Source organism: Amblyomma mixtum, chromosome 2 (genome assembly GCF_055824585.1).
Source record: "Amblyomma mixtum isolate Tamu chromosome 2, ASM5582458v1, whole genome shotgun sequence".
Taxonomy (NCBI): domain Eukaryota; kingdom Metazoa; phylum Arthropoda; class Arachnida; order Ixodida; family Ixodidae; genus Amblyomma; species Amblyomma mixtum.
The window spans coordinates 213999613-214019654 of record NC_143013.1 but is presented as its reverse complement, the minus strand read 5'-3'; the positions used below and the strand labels follow the sequence as shown (position 1 = coordinate 214019654).

Genomic DNA, 20042 nt, shown 5'->3' with positions numbered 1-20042 from the left:
CAAGGCGATCTTTGCATGCGCACTGACGGCGCGTGGGCTTCCAGTACTCCGGTAACGGTAACACGGTACACGTGTGCTGAAGCTGCCCAATACAGCTCCGGGGCGCTGTAGCGAGAACAAAATGCAGGAGTGTTCTTTCCGCTCACGCGCGTGTTGTCTAGGCTCAACATAAAATTCTACGGAGGAGGCGTGATGGATATTCGTCTTTGCGAACACTGATGCTATATCATATTTGGACGAAAGCAAACGCCTTTCAATTCCTTAAATAAAATCATCGAAAGCGGGTTAATGGACATGAAAGTAATGATATTAGAGGATTACAGAAGAATAGCCATCTGTGCACGCTGGTACGATGTCATTTTAAATATACCACCGCGAAAGACAAGGACTTGAAGTAGGCATATATGACAGGCGCTGATTCGCAACTTCAGTTTACTGAAGCAGTCAGATTATATAGCCACGCCAAGCAAAACTCCAAAACAACAATCACCGACCGACAAGCATGCCCTGTCCAAGATAGCCAAGATAGCAAGATAGCCCTCTCCTCCCCGATCAAGATAGCCTAACTCACTGCTCGTTAACTTGATGGACAGCTCGCTGTTACATTTGTTGCCTAGTCACACGATATGCCTAGCCTTAATGACCTCACTGATAATCTGCAAAGAATAAACTGCCCAAATGTCCGTAGCCGAAAGATAAGGGTAGCAACCTTTACAATCCTTACAATGCACAGCCAAGTCTGAAGCTTTACTTTTGTTTTCTAAAGACCTCTCATGCTCTGGTAATTTTACGGTGACACATCTGCTACTTTGGCCCCCTTATACACTTCCGCAAAAACAGGCTGGGGCTGGACAGTGAAATGCTGAAATGCCAGTAGTGTTCCCTGATGTATATAGGTGTCGCTTAATTTGAAAACTGTGACCAGATGGTATGACGTTTAAGTGGTGTTCTCGGCTTCTAACAAGTTATCAAGAGTCTAACGTTCTTAAAAATAAACCAGCAAATATGGTCGCGGAAAGAAACACGTGGCGGGCGACACATAAGAATGTGTTTGTACCCTGCAAAAGGAATGTGGCTTATCGGATACCGTTATCTTGCGGAAGGGTACACGTGGGCCAAGCTGGAAGATGTGTTAATGATCGATTACTGGAGCGCGAGAGGTCTTTCGAGAATGGTAAGGGTTCGAACTTGGTTGTGCATTTCAAAGCATGTGAAGGTTGCTGCCCTTATCTTTCGGCTATGGGTATTTTGGCAGTTCGTTCTTTGCGGATTAACCGGGAAGTCATTGAGGCTAGGCATAGCTAGCAAATACGTAGCCAATGTATCAGCGACCCGTCCATCGCTTTAGCGAGCAGTGAGCTAGGCTATCTTGGCTGGATGATTTTCAGGCCTTTCAGGAATTCAGATGTGTTGTATGCTTTTTGTTTTCATTTTTGGTTTTCTGAGGAACCGAAATGGCACAGCACTTGTCTCAAATATCGGTGGACACCCGAACCGCACCGTAAGGGAAGCGAATTAGGAAGGTTGGAGTGAAAGAAGGAGGTGGTCGCTTTTTGGTGATTATGTAGTTTTGTGGTGTTTCTTGGCAAGGCTACATAATCTCTGTTTGATTCAATTAGCATCAATTGCTAGTCAATGCTTCTCGTGTCTCCTAGTTTCAGGATGGGTGTGATGCTAAGAAGAAGAAGTTGCAGCAAGTGGCTTCGTTCGCTGGATTTACTGCGCAACTAATTTGTACACACAAGTTATCGAGTAGCATAGCGTACATTTCAGCCAGTAGTACTCTGCATATCAGTGCTCATTGTAACCGCTGCATCCCCATTCTGCTCACACTGTCGCTATAGAGTCCTGCCTCGTTAATATGGATACTTTTGTTCCCCAGAAAAAGTCTTCATAAAGTGAGTCGTCCACAATAACTAATTGTGAAGAAAAGCAAACATCAATATTGTGAAACAAAAAACGCTTTATATGTACAGACTGTTTCTGTGCATAGTGGCAAGCAGTCAAATGGACAATCTTTGATGCTCTAGGTGCATTACTATCATTGCTATTATCACTAAAATCGTGCGGTGCAGGTCGACGCACGTTTGAAGCCGCTAGTGGTCCATGAGACGCCTGATGGCATCTCTTCATGTGGTGAAGTATCTCCTGTTATGACTTTTCGCACCTCAAAAACTCTGTACCCACTCGACTGGCAGCTGGTGAATGTGGTATGCTGTGTTTTCAAAGCAGCGCATAGAGAGATTATTTTTCGTAGCCATTAATAGAATGCGAGAAATGGAAGGCGCATTCACCGGGCACCTTGCCACAATAATGCATGAAATCACCTACATGCAAAAAATATTACTACGCCATTTGCCCTTTCGCACTGCCTTTCGCTGATGTTCTGCACTAAAAATGAAAGGGCCGGGGCATCTGGCAGAAGCCCTTGGCATTTCTTTCACATCACTGTCCATATTGACGGGACCTGAATACATAGGTCCCGAGTGCTCCGTGCATTTTCACCCTAACCGTTGTCCTAACAGCGAGTTTCCATACCGAAAAACTGTACATAATTCGAATCGTCCATATTAACGGGGGTCGTATTAAAGAGGCACAATTATACTGGCAATTTTAGTACAGAAACAGCAACGCCTATTGATGTGGGCGGAAGTAGCCGTATGTCTGTGCGTTTGATAAATGTTATTCAACCTTGAGCTTGCTTCGTGACGAAAAACGAGCACTAGTACGAGAGAGACTATGCTATCATATTACGTACTTTGAAAAGATATGTATTAATTCACGTGAGTGCGTGTGTGGATAGGTATATTTTGTCTGCTTTTCCATGCCCTGGTAAACAGCAAACGAAACGCTTATGACTACCGCTGCATGTTTACCAAAAAGCGAGCCATGAATCACTCTTCGAGAACAGGCTGCCCGGGAAGGCTTTGGTTGCCAACGAGCAAATATACCGAAATCTTTCTTTCCTCCAAAAGTTTGTGAATTTCGCAGCAGATTACGTCCTCCAATGTAGTAAAACACACTGGGCCACATGTTTGTAAAATCTAAACTTAAAAGGAGTTTAAAACTAGATCTAAAAGAAATTAAATGGTACCCATAATATTGAGCACATTTTATGACTCCTTTTTTGTGGCAGGAAATAAAAACATCGATATAAAACCACACACAACCAACTGCGCTGCAGATAACTCTAGGTGGCAGCAATCGCCAGCAATAATCTTTGCTCGTTCCTGCGCGAGCAGGCTTATAACTTTGGCAACAATCAAACATTGTTTCGTGGAATAATGCTCGTACGCATCGTACAAGGCTACATTCGATACACTCCTGTCCTGTTGCGCATACGCTGTGCAGGAGCTGCAGAAGATTATGGGCTTGTCGAACACGGTGCACACGCTGGCCCATATCCTCACTGGCGTGCTGCTCACCCTTGTCGCCACCCCTATCCCCGTGGCTTGCATGACTCTGTTGCCGGGTGGTGGTGAGGCCGCCGGTCACGCCTACCTGCAGGGCGCCAGCATCACGCTTCTACTGTTCGTCTTCTTCATGTTCTCCTGGATGCTCTCCCTACACGCACTGCTCGTGGCCACCATCTTTAGCAACAGTGAGCGCCCACGCGTACCTAGCGTCATCTGTGGTAGCTAATAGTTCGGTGATGACTGCTGCTTCTTTACCCAAACCGAAGGTAGCTTCTGTGACAGGCTGCAATCCGCCTTTTTCACAAGATGTGGCACCCTCTGGGGGGTGGCCGAAAACCTGTTGAAAGCAGACGCGCGTCAGAGGGCGCTAGCGTTATCCGGTTCCACTAGGCGCCAACTCGTCCTGCGAAGTGGCAAGCGTGGCATGTGTGTGCTTAACAGGTGCCGCCACCTGTCGCTTGCGTCTGTCGTTAACATGGACTGCGCATGGGCAGTAGTAACTGATGGTTGGTTTTCAACCTGGGGAGCGGGAGCAGGAGAGGTGCGTATGCACAGAGCGGCAGTGTGGGAAAGGCGGATTGCTATTCCGCACCACTCAAGCTTATGCGCTGTAAAGTTACTGAATATTATTAGGCTCCGTGCACCATAAGGCATTTGAATAGACTTTCTCACCGTAATGCTGCACTCATCACCTAGTTCCTAATCTCGTTACTTTTATCTTTAAGAGCAATGTGAAATTAAACCATTTTGGCCTGGGCTAGAAAAAGGGGAGCATCATCAAATATCTCTGTGCAGTTGCTTGCCTTCGCCTTCCTTCATTTATTTCTTTTTGTGGAGGGTGTCTCTGTTGACAAAAAACATTTGGGCAGCGCATAGGTGCTGCATAGTCTCCAGAACTTTCGCCACGTCACTATCAGTGTTCTTTTTTCATCAGCACTGTTTTCTGGTAAGTTTGATTCATTTTACAAAGCCATAAAACAATACCACAGCTTCACAGCAAGCCCTGAAGTTTTTATATTTACTTTATACCTTGGAGAAAGTGACAATGTCGCGTTCTGTGCCACTTGGAGCCTGTTGATCAAATTTTCCTTTAAGAATGCGAAGTACTAATCCATGAGCTAACGTGGTTATTGAACTACTTGCAACGAATTTATCCTCATAATAACCCAGGGCACGTTTTTTAGTAGCGCTGCACAGTACCCAAAAACTGGCTTGCAGAAATTTGGTCCTCTTGGCAGCATTCTTGTTCACGTTCTTTTCTCTGCTTGGTTAGGTTAAACCTCGTAGGCTTTGAGTTCAAGGAGCAGAAAATAGACCTGTTCTGGCAAGGTACGATCCGACTGAAGACCCCTTCATTACAGCTCTAGCTGTTTGCATGATGTTCGCCACTTTCGCGGCGTCCGACGTCCGCACATGTTCAGAGTTGATGTAGACTGACCTTTGCGCAGATGCATCTGTGCCAATAAAAGACACAATTAGAGGTCACAAAATGCAGGAGAGTGAGAGACTAAGCGCGGGAAAGTAATAATATAATGCATTGCTTGTGTTCATCATCATCATCATTGTTAGCCTGACTGCGCCCACTGCAGGACGGGAACAGAGAGTCTACTGAGTGTGGTCATTCACAACTTCGTAGACGAAATTATTAAAGGTCATTCGATTTCGCAGAGAATACGCCTATCAGGAAGCAGAGCAGAGGCCTCTCCCACGTCTCTCCAATTAACCCTGTGCTTTACCAGCTGCGGCCACCATATCCCCGCCCCCTGCTATGCTTGCCTTCTCTTGGAATCCACTCCGTTACCGTTAAGGACCAGCGGTTATCTTGCCTCCGCATTACTTGTACTCCTCAAGCCCATTTATACCTCTTTATTTCGACCAGGATGTAGTTAACAAACACCAACTGGTGATGAGTAATTAGTGTACATGTCGTTCGCAGCCAGCATGGCGGTGATGTTCGGCGTGTTCTACTGGCTCATCCTTACCCTCGCCGTGCCGCTGATGGCCATCGACGGCGTTGAGCCGTCGCTGGCACGCTATGTGTTCACGTCCGAGTCCAGCAAGTACTTCTCGTCTTACACGCCCTGCCTCGGCACGTATTGGATCCTCAAGATGATGGGCATCGGCGTCGACTTTGACGGTGAGTTCATACTAGCCATCGGAAGCGTTCTGAGCACTGCAGCTTCAGAGGAATAAGGAACGCTTAATTAATTAAAAGTGCTGTTTGCATATCTGAACCCCTTCGGCATGCTCTGGTGCCTGCATAGTTATCGACCTTAAGACTTCCCGCGTGTTATTTCATTCTCAATTATTTGCGCCATTCCCAGTGCTTAGCTTTCAGCCATTTTTTATTCATCATTTTTATTGACATCAGCTATACTCCAAAAGCCGTAGAAAGTAGTAACCTGGCGCCGAATCGCAATGCAAGCATTCCCTTTTTGTTTCATTAGTTTTCACTTTTATCATTGGCCGTCTCCTTTCACGAAGAGCCAAAGGAACATTGATTGTTGCTTGTTGGCTTTCAACCGCGACGTCGTTGGCAGTAGCTACCAATCATAAGAGAAAAAACGGGAACCGAACCGTTGGGAAACATGGCTGCTGGCTTACATGCTGCTAATATGCATTCTCATTCTCAACAATCCCGTCCTCTTGATCGTTTTATTTGCCGGTCCCTGACCTTAAAAAGAAAAAGAGAAAAATTACGGCTGATCGCGTCACGCGAGGATGCGCCTGTTGGCCGCACGTTGCTAATACAAGTAATGAGGCAGGTTTACAAGGGAAGGTTTGGTTTTATGGTTTATTGGTGTTTAACGTCCCGAAGCAACTCGGGCTATGAGGGACGCCGTAGTGAAGGGCTCCGGAAATTTCGATCACCTGGGGTTCTTTAACGTGCACTGACATCGCACAGAACACGAGCCTCTAGAACTCCTAATTCAAGCAGATTGAGTGCACAGATATGTCCGCCAACCACATCATCATCAAAAATACCAAATAAACAAGCATCGCTTACTAGCAAGAATATCTATACTATCAAATGGTCAATAATAAGCATGTGATACATACGTTCAAGCTTTAAATGACTCTTCCTTTCATTCCTCTGGAAATCATATTCTCACTACGCACCTACGAGTAATATGACGCACCGAAATCTGATTCCACTGCAACTTGGCAGCCATTTTTACATGCCACGAATTCCATTTCCAATTTCAATGCATTTTCAAATGCCCTCAGAAGTATGCCATTGTTTCTCTGCCATTGCTGGGGACCAACAAAGGGCCTCACACAGCAAACGGCTGCTACTGCTCTTCCAGGAACTGCCGGCTGGGACCTATGCGGCACGAAGGCGTTCGGCCTGGACAGCGTCACCATCGGGTACATCGTCACCACTATGCTCGAGAGCGGCGTGCTCATGGTGTTCCTCATCTGGTACCTTTCCGTGGTGCTGCCCTGGAACAGCAAGACGCCTCGGGTCTTCTACTTCCTGCTCCAGGTGCGCCCTTCTTATGGCAGCCTCGGTTCTATATTATCCGCAGTTGCTTGTAGTACTTTCCTACGCCCAGGATATGTAATTCGCGGGACTCTGAAACCAGGCATCCGGCACTGTAAAGAATTTTTCACCCTTAAAGGGGCCCAGAAACACAATCTTAGTTAACTGGTTTGGTTTGGTTTATGAGGTTTAACCTCCCAAAGCGACTGAGGCTATGAGAGACGCCGTAGTGAAGGGTTCCGGAAATTTCGACCACCTGGGGTTCTTTAACGTGCACTGACATCGCACAGTACACGGGCCTCTAGAATTTCTCCTCCAAAGAAATTCCAGCCGCCGCGGCCGGGATCGAACCCGCGTCTTTCGGGCCAGCAGCCGAGCGCCATAACCGCTGAGCCACCGCGGCGGCGGTAACTGTTTTGCCTGTTGATTGCATACAGTAAGTTATAATGGTGCTATTAGCGTCGGTAATACCGTGTATAATCCATTTTTTAATATTTTAATGTCCTCCCAAAAACAACTTCATGGCTCTCATGGTGTCGCCACACAGTGGCGGGTTTTTAGCAGCGGATATGACATCACCTGGCGCGAGCTTGATGCTCAGAACAAAAAGTAAATATACTGCAAATTCTGTGAATAAATAGACACATTTTGCACCTGTCTGCGTTTTATATTAGATCAACAAAAACAACTTGTTTGTCTTAGATAAAAGCCCTGCAAAGCAAGTAAAATAAAAATACACCACCAGGGGCGCTCTGTCATGGAAACGACGCTGCCAGTCTCAGCAAAAACGAGTTACAGGGAGCAGGCAACTATGGAGTACAAACTTCCGCCACGTGCTCTGGCTGGCTGTTTTGATTGGTTGCGCCAGGTGCCGTCATTGGGAGAGCGAAATAGGAGTGGGAAGCCCCGCCAAAATCCAGTTGAGGGCAGCGTTTTGTTTGCTTGTATTTTGAAATTTCTCCACTGAATAACTCCCGTTCCTATGCATCGATTCCTGTAATTCTTTTTAAGTCAGCATCTGTGTGACATAAAGAACCCACCTGAAGTATAGCCTGTATCCCCCCAAGCAGTGTTTCGCAGCCCCTTTAAGGGTGCATTTCCTTGACGTTAACCCGCACCCTCGCACTCCCTCAAAAGGGAGAAAAGTATGGCTGTCGCACCCATGTGATGGGGTGTGATATTGTTGCAGTTGCACCCTTTTCCTTACTGCTTTACGGTTTGATAGCGCCTGATTGTCCTAAGGGGATACAAAGACAAGATTTCGAGGTCGTTTCAGGTGCGTAGCAAGTTTCATACCCAGGAGTTGAATGGAACATAACTTAATTTGATTTTGAATGGTGTCATACGAGCCACTCGGTATTTTGACTAGCATTGAGGGCGTCAATGTCGAAATTAATTTTACGTCACCGAAACCAGTGGTTGTTCGCAGGAATAAGCAGTACTTGCTGGCGACGCTGACATCATCAATAATGTAGTAGTCAAAGTTGGCCAGTCGGCCTTGACGTCAAAGCGCACTTCAGCGCTGGCGCCGACCCAGATCGAAAGTAACGGCATGAAATCTTTTGTGATGAATTAGTAACGCTACGCACTGATGTTCTGAACTCATTTTCTTGATTACTAGGCCCGTAAGCCTCTTTGAAGGCAAAACAAAATGAACACCCAAAAACTTTTTGCGCGCACGTTTAGAAGGAAGCTAAACAGTCCCTACGAAAAGCTGCCGTCGGCATAATTTTGCATTCAAATTACGTCAATCTTAACAACACTTATCCCACCCAATGTATATTTTACGGCATGTCTGCACTTGTTAGCGCTGAAGTCCCATTTACGAGGTGTGCATGACGTTCACGACGTGCTTTTTTGGAAGATGCGTGAAAAAGAAACAAAGTATCACCTTGAATTAGGCCAACCTTTTCCGAACACAGTAGCACAAAGCTTGCATATTCCACGTATTTATGGCACACGAACACAAGCAGCTATAAGCGCCGTTGGAATGTGTCACACAAAGCGACTGAGGCAACGAGGTTCAGTATAAAAGACACTGCGGCTGCGCGCAACATTTACTTGCCCATGACGTGCATGCTTTCTCCGCGTTTATATCTCCATGCGAGAGATACCCCAGTTGGAATCAGTGAAGCCTAGCTGTACAGCTCAAATTATTCAGTTAATTATCATATAATGACAGCGCAAATCGCAGTAATAGCTGCACACATCAAAGCTGCCCTTTAGAGGAAAGCTCAAATAGCACGGATAACATTAACACGACAAAGTTAAGGGTTCCGTTCAGCCGAAAACCAGGCGTCATCTTTGGAGGGTCGACAAAAGCAAGTGATCCGCTTGCAACCATGATCACAAGACCCTGCGACGTCATTATAACTTGTCCATTGAATTGTGAGAAAAGTTCACAAGGAGGGAGGTGGCAGTTAAATTATTTGATCGGTCGAAAGAGGTCACCTGACGGCAGGGCTCGGTTAGAGCAACCTGGATTGCACCACACCCATCGATGCCTGTGTATGAAACAGCCGCCCGCGGGGCCAGTGGCGCATCGCTTAACCGCTGCACCACTGTGCCAGGAGGGGTATGAGGACTTCCCGTGCTGTATAAATGTAAAGGAGACAATTGCTAGCTCCATATATATGGTCATGTAGCAAGAACCTAGTCGAAAGAGGAGTACTTGATCGGATCGGATCTTTAATGCTATCATATCGTACATTTAAAGGTAGGTTTAGGGTTGATGTAATAGGGATGTAAAGAGCAGCGATACGTTGCGAAGTTATACGCACAGCGGACCCGCAAGCATCACGTTTAACTGAACACCTGCAAAGTTGTTCAAAAATACCAAAAGAACCTGTAAATCCTTAGGCATCCTTGCGTCCTCAAGGAGCTCCAACCTGAACAGCACTGATCATCTATGCCAACAAAGGAAAGATAAAAACGCAGATATAAGAGGACATAAACGCATGACCCTTTCATTCTTAACCAAGCGCGGATATCACCACGCCACCCCAGCAGACTGCCCACAGCATAAAAATAAAGGCTTATAGTATATGAAGCGCATAAATTCATTGGGTACAGCACTGGTGTTTTCACCAACGTACTTACAGGGAAGCATGGTGATTTTAATATGCTTTTCCAACAAGTTTCGATAAGCTTTAAAGCATATGCACAGCAGTCCAAATCTCGTTTTCAGCCAAACAAGAAGCGCCGAACTGTCTGTACTTGAGACTCGGTATTTCACAACCGCGAATCATTGTTTACTTTTCGTTTTTTTTTTGCGCATAAGCGAGTCTCATTTCCAGTATGTGGCAGTTTCACATCAGAACCTGTTGAAAACAAAGATAGCAGCCTACATTACGTTAGCCTTTGTAACTGGCGAGCCGCGACAAAGCGTACATGACTTTTTGCCGTGATCATCGTTACACTAATTGTCTATGCTTACACAGCTACTAATTAGCATACAATCGTAAGGCATAGCTTATCAAGAAGCAAAGCAATTTCATGCTTTATGGATTGATTGCTCGCCTAACAATATTAAAGGCCTGCATTCAATTCTCCCCACCATCGGAAGGAATTTTATTTTTCTTTGATACTACGGTGACGCCATCTGGGATTTTTGAGAACACTGCTGCTGGACAACAGCGCCGGGTTTCGCAGCCGATGAGCCATATAATGCTCTCGCATTGGTAATAATTACCCTCAATTTAATCAATTATCGTCTGATTCTACTACTACCATACTACCTTACGCAGCGTGAGCTCTCAATTTCAAGTTGAAGTCATGGGCGAACTCTAGACCCTTGTTACTTGGAAGCTGTATTGCTACGGTTGTTTTTTTTTTTTTTGTTCAGGCTGTAAGACCAAAATATGTTCTTTGTACTCTTGGAAACATATCTGAGAAGCTTCCTTACCCCTTGATGCTTAGCACTTGAGTATTACGAGGCGCAGATACCGCTTTTTCGAAAATGGGTATTTACTTTTGTCTATAATAAATATGTAGGCAGGAATACTACCAGTTACTTCGCCAGGGCGAAACGCCAGAGTTGCGAAGGTGTATGTCTGCCACGTTGACCTGACTTGACCAGAGTGTACTTGGCAGCAACACAACGAATAGGGCAATAACCAGTACTGCGCATGTGCTATCTTCTGGCAATTAGTTGTCCCGTTGTCTGTGCTCATTCAAATCCGGCTTCGAAGACGCCCTGATATACCTCGTCAGTAGGGGTGTGCGAATATTCGAAATTTTCGAATGTATGTCGAATATTATATTTTTAATATTCGTATTCGATTCGAAATCCAAGTATTCGTGTTCTTCCGAATATTCGACCCAACGCGAATATTCGTATCTAGCCGAATATTCATTGTGAGCACCGGCGTTCATTTCGGTCCGCAAGCCCTATCCACAGAGACATAACAACATGGCGGCGCTCAGAGCAATGCGCATGGATGAAGGAAAATTTTTCCTTCGAATTTTTCCTTCGAGGAAGGAAAATTTTTCCTTCCTCCAAGGGTCATGCCTTAGCTGACTGCGCTGGTGAGCTTTTTTGTGGCTATACCTGCGAAGCTGCTATAGTCAGAGCTGTGCACGAAGTACCTCGAAATACGTGCTAGGTCAGTGCCAAGTGAGAGGAAATTTTCTGTGGCTGGAGGAGTCGTTTCAGCTAGAAGGGAACTACTTCTGCCTGACCATGCGGAGCAGCTGGTTTTCCTTCACGACAACCTTTTATGTTCATCCCAGCAACGCGCTTTTGTGCTTATGGCAAGCTAGCCTTAATCAATGCTGTGCACCAGCCATCCTCTCTGATATTTCCACTCTTCTAAGAATAATGTTCGAGACTTTGATACTTTTTGTGCAGCCACTCACACGTTTTGTGTTCATTTAATTATCGATAGTTGAACTGTGATGTTCTTAGGTGCTCAAATAAATGTTTTGTAGTGGTTAAATGCGTCTGTCCTTGATTATTCGATATTCGATTCGATATTCGGAATCAAGTATTCGTAATCGATTCGTATTCGAAAAATTTGATATTCGCACACCCCTACTCGTCAGCTTCCACGGAACTCTTGTTTGCCTTGCGGGTTAACTTAGTTACGTCACACCTTACGAGAGGGGACTTCTGATGCAGGTCAGCTACTGGATTCCCATGGAGCGAGACGTGAAATGTGTCAGGTCCAAGTACAAACGGATGCTCTCGCACCACGAGGAGCTGCCGCCAAAGGCGCTGGTGGTCGCCAGCGCGCGGGCAGTCACCAAGGTAAACGAAATTGGACCTCATACTGGGCATCGTGACGGAGCCCATTCGCTGATGCGGGTTTGTTTTCACTAGCCACTATGTGGGTTTTGATGCGAAATCACTACTTAACACAGTCCTAACCAATAATCTTGTGTGAAGCTCGCAGTAACTCTGGTAAGGTCGGGGTAGTTCAGAGGAGCGTTGCGCAAGCTGCTTACAGCCAGTGGGAGGAAGCTCAGGTACATGCTCAGGTAGGTGCGAAGGAGCGTCGCGCCAGCTGTTGCCAATGGGATGAAGCTCGTAAGGGGCGTCGCGCTAGCTGTGGCCAATAGAGGGAGCTCGGAGGAGCGCCGCACTACGCCGCACAATGCCGCGCCAGCTGTCTCCTATGGGAGTGAACTCGGAGGAGCGTCGTGCCATCTGCCGGCGTGTGGACAGAGAGTGTGAAGATGAAGAGTGAGAAACGCGGTTGCATACCCATGCAGATGCTAGAAAGAAGGGGTGAAGAATTAACACATGCTATCGCTCGTGTATTCGGTTCAACTACGTTAAAACCCCGCCACTTTTTCAACTGCACGTAGATCTGCAAGCTAAGTGTTCTTCAGTCAAGCCTGCGTTTCCTGTTGTGTTCGCGAACTCCGAAGTTAACTACTTGATACAGAGGAATAAAAAGTCATGCCTGTTCAGAGTAAAAAATACACGCGTTGCGCACTGTCAGTATTTTTGACAAATCCAGTCCAGCGACGGCAGAGACGCGTGTACCGTAGTGTTGCTTGCAGCATGCTATACAAAGCTGTGTCCACGTCACACTCATCCTGCTAACACAATCCTCGAGACGCCACTGCGCCCATTGGATGACGTCAGTATTCAGAGCTCCGATTATGGACACGTTGCCATTTTTTATTTTCCTATACCTGCCAAAGACAACTGACGTTGCAGTTTGGGATATTTTACAGCATTAATGATAAAACATGCACTGACGATTCTTGTATTGATAATCAGCATGCCGACAGCTAATGAAGACCGATAACGAGGAAAGTGGGGAAGTTCTCACAATCAGCATGCCGATAGCTAATGAGGACCAATAACGAGGCAAGTGAAGAAGCTTGAAGCGCCCATTATGTGTTGATACTGCCTGTCTAGAGTTTTCTGCACAGTAGCAGCGAACGTTGGCACTAATAGATGTAACTTGCTTTGCTGCTCCCACAAAAGGCTCTAAATGCATACGTCGAACATGGTTGCGAAAACCGTGATCACATGCTGCTTATGTCACACAAAATAGCGGTAATTTTGTAGGTCCTGGGACGTTCACATTCGCTCCTTGGCACAAAACGCTACCGTTCCGACTATGCTTCACTGCATCTCTTCGCAGGAATTCGACAAAATAAAAGCGCTGGACTCCGTCGACCTCAAGATCATCGACAAACAGATCACCGTTATCCTGGGACACAACGCAGCTGGAAAGACCACGATAATAGAGACCATAGCAGGTCTGTTCAGTTCAGAGCGTCAGAACACGCTGAAAAATACTTCGGAGGCCCCTAACACCATGCGTTAAAGACCCGTTTTCTTATCGCAACCTGCAGTCCTACAGTGACTATTTAGTCGGGACCCTGGCCTTTCCGCGTGACAGGCTTAAATGAAGATTTGGGAAACTTTCGTCCAGTTTTCTCCTTAATAAAAATTTACATTGTAGCTCTTTGTACCTGTGCTGATGTCTGTTCGGCAGAAAAAAAAAGATACATTGATTGGTGAGAAAACTGGATTTTAAAATTGAATGTTCTTTTCCCTCGGCTTAACTTGCTCCTGGCGTAAAACTCAAAAGCACTCCCCGATGACAGTCTGAAGTGACTGGTTTTGGATCCTAGCCTCAAAAATTCGCAATACAAACGGGCTTTACGTCGCGTTAGTTTGCTTGCGTAAACGGTGATGGCTGGCGCTATCTACAAGTAGATTTTAATCTTGAGCTTTTTCTAACTTATAAAATCTGAGTTTAGTTTTAGTTTGGTTTGGTTTGGTTTATGGGGTTTAACGTCCCAAAGCAACTAAGGCTATGAGAGACGCCGTAGTGGAAGGCTACGGAAATTTCGACCACCTGGGGTTCTTTAACGTGCACTGACATCGCACAGTACACGGGCCTCTAGAATTTCTCCTCCAAAGAAATTCAACCGCCGCGGCCGGGATCGAACCCGCGTCTTTCGGGTCAGCAGCCGAGCACCATAACCACTGAGCCACCCCTGCGGCTCGAGTTTAGTTTTGAGTTAAATTAGCGTCTTAGTACTTCGAAAGCCATCATATATAGATATAAACGAAGTTCAATTTCCTTTTAGAGCACCTTGTGGGAATTCGCTTTTAACCTCACCCGCCAAAGGCGGCGAACCACGACTCCAGCCCTCTTCCCATGGTCTGCAGCTCGCACAGCTCCGACCTCCCCCTCGGAGGGAAGCTTGGGAGATGTGCTAGCGGTAGACCACTGGAGGGGGCCGCAGACGAGGTTCGCCGCCTCCGGCCGGTGAGAGGACAAGCGAATCCCCACAGCCTTCAACTTTGCTTCATGGATATAAGGCATTGCATCGCAGTGCATTTCTCCATGGTCATGACCATGATGGAATTTTTTTGTGTTGGGCACTTCCTCCTCGTCGCCCTTTGGTGCAGGCGTGGTTCGTCCCACGAAGGGCAGCGTCCAGGTGTGCGGCTACGACGTGGTGGGCCGCCCTGCGCAGGCACGCAAGAATATTGGCTTCTGCCAGCACAGGGACGTCTTCTTCGCCGACCTCACTGTCTCCGAGCACCTCGTCTTCTTCGGCCTGGTACGACCGCTGCAGCCTTTCTGATCGGCAGACTTGTCGGTTCGATAAATAAATCTCTGCTATGAGTGAGGGTCTGGCTGCGTTGTTGCAACTATAGCGGTTCATGGGGAGAAATGTTCACTAGTAGCTGGCACTCGTCACACCGCCAATCACGATAATCCTGCCTAAGATGGGCGATGCACCTCCTGGCTGCTTGCTGTGCTAACACAAGAAGCGTTTTAATCCGTTTGCATTACAACAAGTATGGAAGAATCTCTCCCTCCTTCCCTCCGTCTGAAGCCTCGGTTGGCAGGGTAATCACCCTATTTTATTTCAAGGGAGATGAGGACAGAGAGGGAAAGTGGCGGAAGGAAGACAAAAAGAGGGTGGGGAAAGATGGGTGGCGGGCGAAGAAGTAGAGAGGGAAATCCCAGCGAGAGATAATTGGAGGGCGAAGTGGGAGACGGTGGGAAGCGACGGATGGCGGAGAGTGGAGAGCGGGACGCCATTTCACGCGGTAATTGAAAGACTGGATCATGCCATCCGCGCGAGCGGTCTTCACCCTTCAGCGGCAGCGGCTTCTCCATCCGGAGCAAACACTAATGTTAATGCATATTCTGCGGCATCAATAGCATTTATTTATTTATTTTCACAATACTGCAGACCCTCATTAAGGTCCAGGCAGAGACGGCAGAAAAATACATTCACTCAATGCAGCTGCATCGTAAAACACAGAATAATAAAATTGTCTATTGTAGCACATATACAATATAAAATAGCTCACATAGATTCTCTATACACATTTTTTTCTCTATTCTCAAAAGGTCTGAGTCTGAGCAAGCCTAATTCGGCAATTCCTTGAACGTTTTTTTTTTATTCGAATTTTCCCTATCGCTAGAGGGTCACACGATTCCTGAAGTACATCTAAGGTTTCATTTCGCACTTGGGAGCAGTGACAAGCGACTCATATATTCACACCTACCATAGCGCGTATTTCAACGAGGCTCAGATTATGAAGTCCCGCCCTCGAGCACTCTCCCCTCTCAGGTGCCAGAAAGTTACGATATGGAGGAGCGTATATGCGGGGCCTTTCTTGCATCACACATGCCGCCGAATGGGCTACGTAGCGCACAGTTCTGCTTCTGTTCTGCGGGAAAAAATAGACTGTGCCATAGCGTTCACACGCCACTGCCACCGACCAAGCGGAGCGCGAGACGTGAGGATGACGCGCCCCCTCTGGCTTGGCCCGCAGCCATCTTCCTGAGGCGCATACTAGGACTACATTGTTTAAAGCCACACTGAAACCAATTGATGTTCGAAGAGCGCTAGCTTGCGAACGGGGAGGGGACATGGTGGAAGGAGGAGAGGAGCTTCCCCGCACCTACACTAAGTACCGTAAACAAAGCCGTGAATTCCTGATGCCTGATGTTTCAAATAACTACAACAACGGTCGCACTCATCTGTACTGACTTGCCCGAAATGCTTTCAAGTTATACTTTGGAAACAGAGCCGATTAGCGTCCTCAAATCTGTATCTACCAACTTCTCTTTTTGTATCTTCCTTTGCTGTCATGCGGAGCGATGTTTGTTTTGCTTTCGAAATAGTCCATTCAGTGCTTTGCGCGAGCTACCTCTATATTCTTTTTTGTTGCTTTTATTTCCAAAGGGCAACAGTATCCCTCGAGCTAACATCTTAGTTTTACTTCTTGCGCCTGTTCTCAATGTTTTGGAAATAAATGTGTTATGAAATGAACACAGGTACTTTGTACCGACTGGTACCGACTAGTACCGACTGGCCCCAGTCGTTGTTCCTTGACAAAAAGAGTATGTACATAAATGGAGTATTTACAAGGAAGAAAACACCAGAAAATGAAATGGACGAATTATTGACATGGTGGTAAAGCAAAGTTTAGAAGTTTATTGTGGAACATTTAACTAGTCGTCTTTCAACTGTTTAGTTCTACTGCCATAATGTCCGCCTTGACTTAAAATTCTCACGCGACGAGCACATTTTCATACCTTACGCCGCTTTTAAACAAAAAATCTGTATGAACAAAAACACCCTGTATATACTGTGCAGGCTTCTAGCGATCATCTTCTTCAGCGCTACCGATATCCGTGCACTTTGGGCTTCAAGTTCCCAGAACATAGGTCATTTACTATGTTCTGAAACATAGAAAAGAATAAAAATGCTCATAAGTGGCAAGTCGTCATTTCACCAGTTATATCAATCAAAACTTCTTAAGCTATAATATCACAAAGACTATAAATTGTGAAAATTCTTACCTTGCGCTTTATCGCATTTCGTGGTTGGTGCACCTCATCTATTTGCTCAGGCTTGAAAAGAAGGCTGAGGTCTTTATTTGATTTGTTGGGCTCCTCACACTCCTTGTTCGGACAAGGACTGTTGATGAGGACACCCAATTTTCTAAAGAAATTATGCCATGTGTTTTGCGCATGATGGTCTGAGTTGTTTACGCGCCACAAGACCCAGTACAATAGAGTACAAAACGTTTCCCACACATCGACCCAATCTCAGAATTCATCTCCGAATTTTTCAAGCACTAAATGGCTTCTTCATTCAGGTGAAAGGTCGGCTGTTAAGGCCTATCCTTCGCAATGTCATGTGCATGGACTGTGTTTCAATTGTGCATCAATGTCTTCTAACTACATTATGCTGGCTGTCATTTTCCAAGAACAGCAGTGCGGCAAAAGTCGCTTAGTTCTTCTAACCTACTTATCCTCACCTTCCGTGGAAGCTAGTTTGAAGCTGCGCGTCTCTCACTATCATGCCGCCCATGATGAGTCATGCCGCATAACATATATACAGAAATATTCAGGCACCTAAACCTCAGCTCAGCGACATAGGAACATAAAGTGTAGATGTTAATTTTACGTTATGTTCAAAAGCAAGTTAACACGTAACCATGTAAGTATGGTCGTCAGTGGTTCGAAGGCCGAACCTCTACGGTCTCGATTGGGTGCGCAGCTGAAGGGCGTTCCCGCATCGCTGATTGGTCAGCGAGTGGAGGAGGTGCTGGACGACCTGTGCCTGACTGACTGCGCGCATGTCCTGCCCCACCACCTGTCCAGAGGAACGATGAAGAGGCTTACCGTGGCCATCGCCGTCGTCTCGAAACCCAGGGTACAATCCGCTCATCTTGTCTCGCAATTGTGTTTACACATGAGCGCATAATATGAGCACTCCTTTTGAAACAGGGTGGCGAGTACTACCTACCTTCTTTTGTTGATATATTCTTACTCTACACGGCTGTTAGTGACAAAGTGTTCCATGAGTTTTCTCGTCATACAGCTAAAATTTGAATGAGCTGCACTGTGTTGTCCACTCCTCTCGCACCATCCTACAGCCATCTTTCAATTCTCGCACCCTGTGCGTGAGACTATTTGTTTGCGATTACTCAACCCAAATTCTCGGGAAGGCTATGTAATACGGTCTGATCTAGTCCGGATGGATACAGCCTCCGCCTCACATTGCATATGCAACTGTTCAAGTTTTATTTCCCCTTTTTCCATTCTGTACATGAAATATGGCATTCTCTTCGTTTATTGAGTGTCTATTGCGCGTTCAAGGACAGCCTCACCAATCTAAAAAAAAATTGCTTTTGTTTCTTTTACTATATAAATTTTTTTATAATTTCATGAATCCCATTTGACAGGGCTATATATAGGAGGTATTCACATGACGTCATCCGCAAGGGGCGCTAGCTACCGGCGCGGCATTCGCCATGTTGGTGGTCTCGCGCGCGGCCGCCGCAGCCAGCGGCAGCGTTTGAATAGCTGGTGATGGGTGAAATGTGAGTGTATTTCGCGTCTCGCCGCACGTAATTTCTGTCCGACCCGTGCCGCCGCGTGACTGAGTGAATATTCCGTGAACTGTGCGAAGCAGAAAAGAGCGGGCACGCTCAGAAGGTTCTACTTTGTGAAAAGGTCGACCCCCCGTAGGAATGCGGAGGCACCGGCATGGTGTGCGACGTATACAAGACTGCTTCCGCGCGTTGAATTCACCGGTATCCAGGCCCACCTTGTGCACGGCTTAAGTTTGCTGGCAGGCCAAGGAATTAAAGGATATAAACCTATGAGAGGGTGCAATTACTTGACAAGCAGGTGAGTCCAAGAGTCGTGCTGTAGGTGCCGACGTCCGCGGTGCCGACGGCCGAAGTGCAGTTTTTGAAGAGGTGAGTAATTCGAAGGGTCTGTTCACTTAGCTGTAGCTTAACTTGTCATCTCTACCTGCTGAAAGTGACGTGTTACAACTGAATCTAGCGGAATGGCTGCACACTGCGTTGCTGCGAAAACGGTCTTGTGCATACGAAGCAGCGCTACGTAGCTACAATCAAAACTGCAAAACATTCTCGCTGTGTCTGCCGTTCGTGCTGCGAGCGCATGGCAGTATTTGTTTGGCCGTTCTGTCGGGTAAATAAGGCAGCTATGACGCTTTGCCTTTCTGCTGAAAGACCGTACGTCTGAGAAGCGTCAGCAGTTCGCGGACTACAGCTAGGCGCTTGAATTATCAATTTCCCTTATAAAAATGGTCTATAGACTTTCTATAGACTTTTTATAGACTCTATAGCCATCCTATAGACTTTTCCTTTTGTCTATAGACAGTCTATAGAAAATCTATGGACTAAAGTCTATAGCTGCTTCAATTTCCTTTTGTCTATAGACGGTCTATAGACTATCTATAGACTAAGGTCTATAGCCGCCTCAATTTCCTTTCGTCTATAGACTGTCTATAGACCCTCTATAGACTAAGGTCTATAGCTGCCTCATTTTCCTTTCGTCTATAGACTGTCTATAGACTCTCTATAGACTAAGGTCTATAGCTGCCTCAATTTCCCTTTGTCTATAGACTGTCTATAGACACTTTATAGACTAAAGTCTATAGCTGGCTCAAATTTCCTTTTGTCTATAGACTGTCTATAGACACTTTATAGACTAAAGTCTATAGCTGGCTCAATTTCCTTTTGTCTATAGACGGTCTATAGACTCCCTATAGACTGAAGTCTATAACTACCTCCATTTCCTTTCGTCTATAGACGGTCTATAGACTCGCTATAGCCTAAAGTCTATAGCCGCCTCAATTTCCTTTTGTCTATAGACTGTCTA

General features: G+C 46.2%; 1 protein-coding gene across 1 annotated transcript in view; it reads left to right on the top strand.

Annotated features, from left to right (window-relative positions):
* The first annotated feature begins 5366 nt into the window (after positions 1-5366).
* The window catches only part of LOC149362513 (phospholipid-transporting ATPase ABCA3-like), a 66695-nt gene continuing 52019 nt past the window's right edge, over positions 5367-20042 (top strand). Inside the window, exons 1-6 of the mRNA XM_089568320.1 lie at positions 5367-5553; positions 6725-6903; positions 12020-12148; positions 13500-13617; positions 14783-14937; positions 17905-18060. Coding sequence (XP_089424446.1) covers positions 5367-5553; positions 6725-6903; positions 12020-12148; positions 13500-13617; positions 14783-14937; positions 17905-18060 — 924 coding nt within the window. The remainder of the gene's footprint in view (positions 5554-6724; positions 6904-12019; positions 12149-13499; positions 13618-14782; positions 14938-17904; positions 18061-20042) is intronic.